At 40.5% G+C, this 12,754-nt stretch overlaps 1 protein-coding gene across 1 annotated transcript in view; it reads right to left on the bottom strand.

Moving 5' to 3' along the window:
- LOC131228693 (transcriptional regulator STERILE APETALA) overlaps positions 1 to 4,099 on the bottom strand; it is a 44,769-nt gene extending 40,670 nt beyond the window's left edge. Inside the window, exon 1 of the mRNA XM_058224535.1 lies at positions 3,813 to 4,099. Within this exon, the coding sequence (XP_058080518.1) occupies positions 3,813 to 4,064 (252 nt within the window). The 5' untranslated portion in view covers positions 4,065 to 4,099. The remainder of the gene's footprint in view (positions 1 to 3,812) is intronic.
- Positions 4,100 to 12,754: the final 8,655 nt, after the last annotated feature.

Genomic DNA, 12,754 nt, shown 5'->3' on the forward strand with positions numbered 1-12,754 from the left:
TGATCTAGACCATGCAAAGAAAGGATCTCATTGGAGATTGATCATCACTACATGTACGTATCAAGTACATGTACGGTTGGTCAGAATGTCTTGGATAACAGTACACGCATTTGCTTGTAATATCATCTAAATCATCAATTTCTAGGGGCAAAAAAAAAAAAATAATAAATAACAAAGAAAGGACGTCTCCTGATGTTATCCCATCAAACCAAAAGATGAAAAATATGCAGAAAAGAGGGTTCAAAATATCATCTGAAAATCATTATAAAACCAAAAAGAACGACAATAATAACAACAAAGAAATCAGACCTAGTTATTGTTAGTCCATTGAGTGCTTAGAATCCAACTAGTCAGATGGCAATGTAAAAGTCCAACTTGCTCATCAGTATCAACATGTCATGTGTGTGCAGCACGAAACCGTCCAAAAGATGGGCCCCAGATGAGCGTTGCTCCGAGAGAAAATAGATTTTGTACTTCAGATAGCATTCGTGGTCCCTTGTTTTCTACAGCTTGACCTACAGCTTGGCCCATCATGATGAGCAGATGGCCTGACTTTTTGTGCCAGGTCATATTCATGGTGGGGTCCAGCATGTGTTGTAAGATAAGTTAGCTAACTAACCACTGGATGGGCCATACCGTTGAAAACAATGGATGGCAAAGAATCTATCCAAGTAGAGTCTCGGTCCGCCCTATGATCAGGCCACTGATTTTCGCACCAGGCAGCATCCAAGGTGGATCCAACATCTTGGATGGGTTAGATGTTACTAATCACAAAGGGAACATATCTCAGCCATCCAACTTGTTGCAATTGAGCATTCATTGTAATAATCATAGAACCAATCAACACATAAATGCATTTATATATATTTATAGTGGTAAGTAAAAATAGCAAAACACAAGACCTTTCACGTTTGCTACGTACTAACATTCATCTCACCATCCATAAAAAGCCGTTAAACATGGAAAGAGATAGCTTCTAACATCATTTCACCAACCAAACAATAGAAAAGGGACAGATACCATTCTGAAAATCATCAGTCCAATCCCATCCATCCATCCATCCATCCATCCGCTCGTCCAAACAGGTAAAAGGGATGGAGAGAGATGGCTTGGAAAAGTCATATCACCACCCCAAAAGGGTAAAAGGGGAAATAAACGAAAAAAAAAAACAAAAACAAAAACGATAACTTATAATATCATCTCATCATCATCAAAAGGTAAAAGAATAGGAACCCAAGTGCATTTCACAAGTGTGCGCATTGTAGCAAATGAGGAAATGGGAAAGAGACATGTGATTAAAGATAGCCGTCTTTGTTGGGCATTTCATCTGTACATTGTTTCTTAAATCTTTTGTTTTTTCTGTTTTCTTTTTTCGTCGTGGGATTGGGAGAGCGCGTAAGATAGCACATAGATAGATATCCGGAAAGGAAATTTTCGGGAGATTGAAAAAGGCCAAGTCAAAAGGACCAAGGAAAATTGAAGAGCTGAGGAGAGAAAGGGACGTTAGAAAAGAGTAGAAAACATCACGCCTGTTGTCAGGACGCAAGAAAGCAACGAATGGAGAGAAAGAGGAAAGAGATACTCTGGCAGAGTGATGGATGGTACACAGACAGGCATATAGAAATTACTTAGAAATTGCAAAAGTTGCATACCACTAGTCAAATCAAAACCGTCCAGATTATGGTATACAGGTAGATGTATCACGAATCCAAAATTAAGCTCATTTAATCCAAATTTGGTGGACATTTATTGGATGGCTAGAAATGAAAAATATCCAACGGTCCTATTCTCCACAAACGAATGTCCAGGAATCAGAGTTGCGGATTGTTCAATCAATATGAACTTGGGTTTGTAAGTCCGAGACGGCGGGCTGGACAATCTAGTCCGTCTTATTTTATTATGATACGTGTACGATTTCTAAATGCCTGTGTATCAAGCGTCATGCGTAGGCTGAGTATCATATTCATATATCACCTCAAGGGAGAAAAAATAGGGAAGAGCTCTAAAAAGGCCCGGAGACAGGGAAAGAAACAACGGTTCAAGGGAGGGAATGATCTGACAGAGCTGTCCCTATCCAAATCCGGACCCACATCCACCGTCCATGTGGAGGCGCGGACTGTGGATCAGGACCGCCCATCTAATGGGATCTGACTTGGATGGCTTTTCGCTTGAAAAGAATAACAAAACACACCGGAAGGGGCCCACCAGATGGACTCGTTCCGAACTGCAATGGATCACTCGTGGAACACATCCTTTTCGGGTGAGATCTTAACCATGAGCCATCCACGGTGGGGCCCACTACGTGTACGGTTCTGATCCGGCGCATCCTTACACGAGGGAGCTAGGACGGGAGAATGTCATGATATGATGGAAAAGCCCCTGTACCACCATTTAAGGAAAACCGGCGATGTACCCGGACATGGCTACCCCAGAAGCTATGCTGGGCCCTTGTCCGCCGTCCACGTGGCATTCAACATTGATGCCTCCACGGGGGCTACTCGTACCCGCATCAGACGGACCAATGGAATGAAGAGACAGCCGATGATTTAAAAAAAAAAAACTGGAACAAAGATCTAATGGTTGCGATCGTCTGATAGAAGTGATAGGGCATCCACGGATGTCCCCACCGGTGGCGGGGCCCACTTACGTAAAAGTAGAAAGAAGAAAAGGCCAGAAAAAATGATCTAAGGGTTGCGATCGTCTGATATGACTATCAACAGGGAGGACATCTAACTGACAGAAAGGGAAGAGCATCTGACATGTGAACGGCCTGATGATTTGGTGAGGGGCCAAATCAGGTGGGGCCCACTACGTGAAGCCCGTGGATGGGAGTAGAATGAACAACAGACAAATAAGAAAAAAGCAAAAGGGACAGCAACCAAAAACATCCCATAAATGGAAAATTTTTTCTGAGGTTTTGCAGCCACAAATCCAAAAACATATTCCGGAAAAATAGATCCAAAAAAAAAACAAGAAAATTCTGAATAAAAAATCGAAAAAATCGAAGAAAAGAACGTACAAGAAAAAAAAAAAAACACAGAACTCTGAATCAAATCTCGTTTCCTTTTTTTTTTCTTTTTTCTTTTTTGAAATAAGCTCTGGATTCCAAGAAACGCGCCAAAAGAGGAATCCAAGAAATTTCAATCCGATATTTGAAAGTAGCCAGAAAAGAATCTCGAATTCGCGCCAAAAAAAAGGGAGAGAAACAAGTACTCGAAATCGAGAAACGATGAAAAACCTCTTTTCACACTTCCAAAGACGTACGGAAAATCAAAAAAAAAAAAAGAGTAGAAATCAAAAGAAATTATCCAAATTCCTTTTTTTAGGAGCTGAAATGGAACATTTCTGTGCAATTTCATGGAAAAACAAATCGATCTTGCAAAGATACAATACTTTCTCGTTTCTTGAACAATTTGGGGAAAAAGAATGGAAAGCAAAATAAAAAATTTTAAAAACGGGCCCAGCACCGTCCATGGGGCGGTGAGCGGGATTCCCGACTCGCATTCACGATACCAGGATCGCAATCCGGTAGCGAACTGCGCTGGAGTTCCCGCCGCCGCCGGTCGAGAAAGGAGGAGAAGTAAAAGAAAGAAGTGAATTTCGACTGCGAATTCATTAGCAGTAGAAATAAGCAAAACGCGATTTCTCGAAATCCGAAAACAGTGCGAAAATACGAGTACTGGCACAACCACATCGACCACAACAACAACCACACTCAGATAGAGAGAGAGTATCGAAAGAGTACCACATCAGCAGCAGCAGCTGAAAGAGAAGCAAAAAAGCTATGGAGAATTTCAAGAGAGAGATCTGACCTGGAAGACGGAGACGAGCGCCGGGCCGGCGGCGAGTCTCCCGTTCGTGGCGGTGGCGTCGATCGCGACCTGAGTCGCCAGAGCTTCGACGAAAGGCTCCGGCCAGACGGCGTTGCTGGATCTCATCCGTGAAGATGACGGTTCCCCGATCCGGCCAATGACAGCCGTCGGATCTCTGACCCCACCATCGCCACCTCCTTCCTCTTCTTCTTCTTCCGAAGAAGCAGAGCGAGATGAAGAAGACGACGACATGAGAGAGAGAGAGAGAGAAGGGGGGGGGGGGGGGGGGGGGGGGGGTAGGGTGGGGAGGGATTCGTGTTTTATGTTGCTATGTCGCGAGGGAGTTTTATAAAACCGTCCAAACGGTGGGTCCCACACACGTATGCCCAAAGCAGGCGGACCGGTAATCGCATCCCACGCAGCTGCTGTGCAAGTCGCCATGCACGTATTTCAATCCCAGCCATTGAACTAACTGGCGCCAGTTGTTTGTTCCTCAGAACACAAAACACACTGCTTAGGATGTACGATCCAGATGTCTCTCTTTCACAGATCGACGGCTCAAGTTTTTAATATCGTAGGTATGGGATTGAAAAGAGAGCTTCCCACTGATATGATTTTAAAAATCGCTCGATCGATATCATGTTATACATGATGAATTGAAGGAGTGGGCCTCCATGGCTTGAACGGTTCAGATTGAGGTGAAAGTGTTCGACATATGCGGTATCGTTTCACATGCGTATGGACACTAGTCCTCTTGCAGAGTACCGATGTTTCTATGCATGATACGATCGCGCCGTCTCCGTCATAAGCTGATAGAGCGACCTTCCACCGTACACGGGGCGGTTAGATCGGAACCGTCCATGTAGGATGCATTGCATTAGGTGGCCCATATTGCTAAAACTGCGCTAGCAAGACAATCACATCCATTACTTTATAGGGCGTATATCGTCCAAATCCCAACAATTAAAATTTTGAGATCTGCCGTCCAATTAGTGTCTACTAGATGGATATTTAATCTCATCCATCCATCCATATTGGACATTACTATTTATACCGTCCTGATCCACTCTTCATGCTGTGACGCCAATGACGGAAGGACGTGATCTACTGGACTACGATAGAGACGGCTCTACCGTATCATTTGTCTATTTTTTTCTGAGAAATGGTTTTTTATTGCTTTTTTTTCCCGCGCCTGCAACGACGGCGGAGCACGTTCATCGCGTTATCGGGGCCTCGCCAAAATACCGGCCGGTTTTTTCAATTTACCGCGGGATTTTGGGAGGGAACTCAGAACAGTCCGTTGGATATTTCAGACGTTCCTTTCATCTTCTCGGTAATTTCTCGATAAGAGATCTTGAAAGCATGTGAAGGTCTTGGAAAAAATGGGAATGTCAGTTACGATATCTTCACCTACCTGATTGATTTACTTGGTTTGGTAGCCCCCGCACGTGCCACTCCGGCATGTGTAAGCTCAATCCCAACCGTGCATTAGGTGGATACCATGTTGCGACGATCTTGGGAAGAAACCAGGCTGGTAGGATCATGGTGTTGGTACACGTGGGTAAAACAAATGGACGGTCTAGAGAGACTTTCTAATGTCCCTTCATCCGACGTACATGGATAGTGGACCTACGGCTCATTTTTGCTTTCAATCTTCTCTATAGAGTGTGGACAAGATTACGTAAGCCTCAGATGTACGTCGCACGTGTCCGCGTGTAGAGTTGCGTGATCTCGCTGCGTTTGGCATTTCTGTCATTAACATCGCCTATTTGATCTGTCCATTGGATCCGGTCCACCATTCTCCCGCTACTATATCGAAATCACATTGATTGGATGTTTCTAAACTTCCATGACTGTGTTTCTCTTCAATAAACGATGTCATCCATTCATTTTTGGATGCTGATGAGTGATCAGTAGGGATCATCCGATGAGAATGGTTTTTATTTTTGAAGAGTGGACTGGACCTAAATGGACTGTCCAGATAGGCGACTTGGATGCCAATGAGCCCAAATGCAACGATGCACATGGGAAGGTTCCCATGCACTTATTCCACTGGATCGTTATTCCCTGCAGGCTATAGCCACTGGGGCTAAAAGTCGGGTGGGTTGCGGCAAGTTAGTGCTCAACCCTAGCCAACCAACCCAACCTTTGGTCAGGAATTCTTAAGTCCAACGCAAGCAAGCTCCGTTGGGTGGATACATGCTAATATTTTCAATATTACAATGGTCTATTATATTTTAATGGACAACTAATTTTTTGTATATATGATTTTATTAATTATATAATTATATATATAGTTATTTATCATAAAAAACTTTATTTTTTCTAAGCAAACTTAGAATATAGGACAACTACTCATTTAATTGTCACATTGTATAGCATGCAATCTATTTGGGAGAGAAATCCAACTTATCTTGTTAACTGGAGGCATCGAAAATGATGTGGACCAACGAGACCGGATGGCACTAGAATTTCATATGCCTTCAATATAGACTATCCATACTTAATTATAATTTGTAAGAAACTTTTATATCGGTTGGGTTCTGATTGGGTCGGGGCAACCCGAGCCTTACCTAAGTTTCATCGAGTTGGTATTTGTATGGCTTAAACCCAAGACCTAACTGGATAAATCCTGCCTGAGCCCAACCCAATATCAGGTTGATCACGGGTCGGTCGGGTTGAACCCGCCCAACTTTCACTCCTAATAGCCACCGATAAATGTCTATTTTTAACTTATGGTTAGGAATGGGTCGGACCTAAATATATGTGGGGCCCATTATGATACATGTGGTTTATCGATGCCGTCCATCGATTTTGCGGATTGATTTGCATGATGATTTTAGGACATTAATCCAAAATTGAGGTAGATCTAACGCTAAGTGGACCAAACCAAAAAAAGAAAAAACAAACAGTGGGTTGAATACTTATTATTAAAAACTTTTTATGGCCACAATTTCTCAGGGCTTATGCCACTTGAGCTTTGGATCTACTTTATTATTGTGTTTGGTGGATATGTCACATACACATCAGTGGACTGTACGAATTTAAATCAGTCTCTTCTAAAAGAGTTTTTAGGTGGAAATATACTCCGGCTTTCAAAGGGAGGTTAATAATAATAATGAACTGTTAACAATTATTTATTAATATTTACCCTCAAATTGCAAAAATCAAACAATCCTTATTGTAATTGGGTCGAGAAAAAACGACCACCAAACCGGCACTACGTACAGAGGATTCTACAGCGAGTATCACACTCCAATGTATTCAATTATTCTCATTTTTGTGGCCCACCTGAGTTTGGAAGAAAGCTATATTTTGGAATCTAGGCCTAACGTAGAGGGTTTCATCTAATGAACGGGTTGGATCTTAGATGACCACTCAAGCTAGGCCCCACAAAACTCTATCCTACAGTATAACCTACGTTCTGACGTATGTGATTCACCTATTGCCTTATCGCATACTTTGGGTTCGCTGGCTTGGTGCTCTGCTAGAGTAGGACGCTTAATACACAGTCATTAAAAATTATACACGTGGCTGGCATTAAGCCAAACTAAACTCTGGAACCCATTGTCTCTAACGCACTGTTTCAAAGTCAGTATTTTTGAAAAGTTATAACCTCTAATTTGTAGACACGTGTTGGTTAAAAGAGAGCCATGGAATATATTTTTCATTTTAAGCGTCCAATGGATGTCCACCAATTCAAAAGTTACGTAATCTAATGACATAAGTTTTAGTTCGAGATACATATAAACTGGGACCCATAATGTATTATTCGAAGCCGCGGATGCAATTTCTAAGTTTATGGCGTGGCGAAGGCCCAAGAGGCCTTGAGGATCCGATATTCCAGGATTCGGATGATTTGGAGTCCTCTCCATTCTTGAATTCGTATTGGCTCTGTCATGACTAAGGATTTACTGATTCTCGTCACTCCTTGGGCCCACATGCTGAGATGTTCCGATTATTTGGAAGAGCTTCTGTGTACCTCTTTTTTTGGGGTTATTAGACTGTCATATTAGAAAAGTACACGTGTCATTGCGTGAAAATATGTAGTGTGCGAAGTAGAGTGCAAAAGACAGAGATATTTGAAGCACTTTGTATGAATAGAGCATAAAAGAATGGCTACAGGGATATGAAGAGGCGGAAAGATTTGAAAAGTAAGTGACAATAACTTAACTGGCATAATCATTAAAATAAAGGAGAGGAACGCTTGATAATAAGCTACAATATAAATTTATAAATAACAAGAAGTTCAATGAAACATACCGTGTCGTACCAATTCAATAAATCAATCAATTTATTTTATCAAATATATCTTCCTTTATTATTGTTAAGATCTATCTTAAAGGTAGTGGTAATATTTAGTTGTAATTCAAGTATATGCCTTTTTGCTGGACTATTTTCAAAAAGGCATTTTATACTTGTTCATTATAATCGACCGTAAGTATTTTAATTTTGTTTAAGTGTTTGCGCTTATAAAAGTCCTTTTACACGGAAGGCAAAGTACAACCTATCTTTGAAAGAATAATTCCACCTGCGATAATCACTTGATTTTCTTAATAACTATTTTGTGAGTAACTGAATAGACAATCGATCTTCTTAGGTAAGGTCTCGGTCATATATGATTGCACTCAACACATCTGCCTATCTTGGTGCTTGAGGTCGAGTTGTTCGATTTGAATCAGGTCGCACAATTACTTTTAGCATGCTTGTACACACCACATGTGATAAAAACAAACTAAGAGCCAACACTTCCATCCTTAAATCATACTTCAGTAATGTTCTTGACCGTTGATCTTTAAAGTTGAATATAAGCCATTGAAATTTTAAATTCATCTATGGAGGGTGATGATCATGTCAATCATAATTTTATTGAGGTGGTCGGCAGTAGAATACTTGTCAGAATTCTGAGGCCCCTGTGGTATACATGTTAGAGATATTAGCCATTTATTAAGTGGGGTCTATTGTAACTGTCCATGTACTAAAATAATGTGGATCCACTGATAAGGCAGGTCAAGAGCTTTGCTATTAGACATGCCACTGTGGCATAGAGGTGCAATACCACCCATCAAAAGGGCACCACTATGTAGATTCGTATCCCATGAATCAAGTGGCTCCATTGATCAGGTGGGGCTAATTCACAGAACAAATGTACGGTTGTGAAAAAAATTGGCTGGAGATTTCCAAGCCGTTTACTTATTTCTAATATCAAAGTAAATCTATAGAGTGGACCACCTGTATCTTTAACCAATAAGGTTTCTCGATGAGGTCGATATGATGGGTGGCTTAGATATTTCATCTGTGTGCCACTCTGGCATATGTGTTACCATGTGGATTAGCTAACTTGCACACTGTTAACACTTCGGTTTGCTTTTTATCATGTGTAATGTTCAGATGCGTGCTAGAATCGATATAGTGACTTGATCCAAACTGATTAACTTTGACCTCAAGCACCGAAATAAGCAGATATTGGAAATATGACTAGATTCTGAGAAGATTAGTCGCTTACTCAACCACTCGCAGAATTTGATCAGGCGGTAATCGAAGGGTGGGGTTCTTCCTCCGAAGATGAGTTACTATATGTCTTCCACAAGAAAAAACTTTCAGAAAAATACCAATGCAATAAAATAAAAGGAAAAACTTGCAGTCAGTCACTAGAAGCATCTGCAAGAATGCGTCTCTTAAAAAAACTGCGTGACATAAGATAAAGAACAAATCCAATATATGAGCATAGATTTGGATTACAACTAAAGATTATAACTAAGAATTACTGATACCAGATTATCGTTGCTCCTAGGATAAGCTGAGATAAAAGATAAATTGATAGATTTGGTTTGAATAGTTATTATGTTGGATTGGTTGGGGTTTTCCCAGTTGGATTCTTCTGATATTTATAGAGTTTTGTTGCAACTTGTTCTTGCGTATCTTTCTTTCATTACTGCAACAATATGGTAGTCAAAAAGTCTTTCTAAATCTCTCTTATCTAGATCCTTCTTTTATTACATTTCTTTTCACAACGGTTCCTCTCCTGTTGGCCAAGACTTTGTTCCTTTCAGTCACCTTTTGTATCTTGAACAGTTCGACCATATTTCTCTCTTCGCTTATAACTTGACCACAACATTCCGTTGACCATCTTCTGATGTGTAAAATTCAATTTATGACAGCTATAATCCTACAAAAAGCACTCCAAGTATCTTGAAGATCTTTTCATCCACTTTATATTCCTTATGTGATGCCACATGTCACCCTGCTATTGGCTTTACCAAAATGGCCAGCAATAATATTGCCCCCCATGCTGCTTTACGTTTGGGAAAAAGGTGAAAGCAATGTTGTTCTATTGCCTGATCCAATAAATGCAATCATCCATTGATCCACATGTTATTTCCTTAGTGATTCTATCCGACCAAGGTCGTATTGAGAAATATCATGTATCTCGCTCTTTTAGGTTGTCCATATAACACATCGCATAGAATTATATCGTACGAGTAATGATTATTATTTCATTAATGTGCACATATCACGACCGATACATAGATGACTCTAAGTTAGTGCTCCTCTTCTTTCACTCTTTATTGTTTCTCTATTGTACAAACCATTTTTCCCAATTTCTTGCTTTCACTTCGTCATGGTTGCATCTTCTTCTTCTTTCGTTCCAGCTTTCCATTTGGAATCATTCATCACAGACCTGGATGTCATGTCATCAGAAGTTATTAATGATCTTCTATTCAACATTCCGATCAAACCAGACATTGCATTGTTGACGCTTAGTCCAACCTTTCACTCTGTAGTCACCTACGAAAAACTTCATGAAATTGAACCCAGTTTTTCAAAGTGCCTTGATGAAGTTCTGCTTATCCAACTAACAATCTCCCAAACCCTTCCAATGTATTTAAGTCTCCACGAGCATGGCCAAAACCAATAAATGGTTGGGCTAAATGGTTCACTCATGTTAAAGCACATCCTGGTGACACATGGAAGAGAGCAATAATCTATAAATTCATCAAACTCTCCCTGCATGAATATCCAACCAATTTCTTCCTCCTTATAGCAACGTCAGCTTTTTGTAGTTGGTTGACTAATACATTTTATTTTTAATATGGCCCCATGGGTCTAACAATCATGGATATATGTGCATTCACCCACCTTCGACCATTTAGGAGCCTGTCTATCCGGGCTTTGCTTTGAAACATCAACATCCCTTCACCCTACTGGACAAGACTAGCAAGGCATATATCCACCTTCATAGCTTTATATATAATGCAAATCTTGGGATGAGATTGATGAACAAGAACACACAGCTTTTCTTCTGATGTGGATTTGTTGATTCCTGTTATGCGTGAGTACATTGCAAATCACTAAGGAATATATCCATCTGGGGGAGGCGCTTGCTCAAGGACATCGACTTGCCCTTGCCCCTTTTATGCATGACCACCTTTATCGTAGCATATATAAAGCAACTACAAAGGGATTTTATCTCTCTGGTGCGCCTATCTAGCTTGTCCATATGTGGTTTTATGAGTATTTTAGAACAAAGTTTGTTAAATCAATTCGATCAGGGGTAGTTTTACTTCCTTCGACCACTGCAACATCTTCTGCCTCAAGATCAATTATTCTTCTTTTGAGTATGAACTTCTTTCTTTCTTTTACTCTTGATAAGTCCATTCATTCTCTTTGATTCCTCAAAGATAAAGAATTCAACCCGACATGGTTCACTAAAGACTACGAGTTGACCGACATCGAGAGGCAAGCCTCAGAGATGCAGCTTGAAAAATATATCTGATATGTAAAGACATACCATATGGCAGCACTATAGATATAAGTGTTAATGCCAATGCTGACTTTGAACAACACTGCTCCAATCTTCTTACTCATCAATTTGGTTTTGCTCAAGGTATCATTTTCATTTCATTCACCGAACTTGCAACTAACCTCTAACCCATTGACCAGCTGCAGACTTGATCATCACCTTTTAAACTCTGCACAGAGGGTTTGATTCCATAAGCTCTTCTTTCACACTCCCTCTCTTCACCAACTATCCGCAACAACTGGAATCATTCCACTACTGGTGGAAAAACTACTATGGGATCCTAATAAACAAGTATTATGAATTGATTATCGATGGGCTTTCTTCTCCATCAAATGTAGAGAAACCTATGGTCGAGAAAAATAAAATAAATAAAGAAAGCACTAAGAAATCGACTACTCCTCAGTCGGCGTGTCTCCTATTCAGATGAAGACACGAGTAAGGAAAATGACATTGGCAATATCTAACGTCCTAGATCCAACACCAATAAAAACTCTCGAACCTTCATTATCATCAATAAAAACAATTAAGCTAGCTCAACCTGAAATAAAGCGTTAGAAGACCACGGTGGCAGGTCCAACTAAGATAGTTTTAGCTACTACTTCAATCCTAATGCCGACAACTCCTTCAACTAGTTTGAAGATTTATGAACTTGGAGCTCTCATAGATTCTCGCCATGCTATATATGCTTGCAACATTTAGTCGATTTGCTTTAGGTGTTTCCTCTTCGGCCAAAGCTATCACAAACTTTAAAAAATATTACAAAACCAAATTTTGGTCGGGCATCCCATATTCAAAATATTCTTGGGATATGGAAGAGGCGTATAAGAGACATAAAAATGCTCACTTCAATACGGGCCTTTAATAAATGGTTGTAGACACTCCACCCAGGCTAACAACTTGATGAAGCACGGATGATCCTTAGGATCCAAACCTAAACCCTAAACCCTAACTAAAACTCTAGCCATTTTTAAGCTTAAGACAAGCCCTAATTGAACCCAAGTCATTATCTAAGCTGAGCCATTACCTAAGCCGAGTCATACCCAAGCTAATACTTAAGTCAAGCCATATAAAAGTCGTTTCCAAGCCAAAACCTTAAACCCAAGCCTTAAGCTGCTCTCTAGACATAAATGAGTCAGCT

Source organism: Magnolia sinica, chromosome 16 (assembly GCF_029962835.1).
Source record: "Magnolia sinica isolate HGM2019 chromosome 16, MsV1, whole genome shotgun sequence".
NCBI classification, from domain to species: Eukaryota; Viridiplantae; Streptophyta; class Magnoliopsida; order Magnoliales; family Magnoliaceae; genus Magnolia; species Magnolia sinica.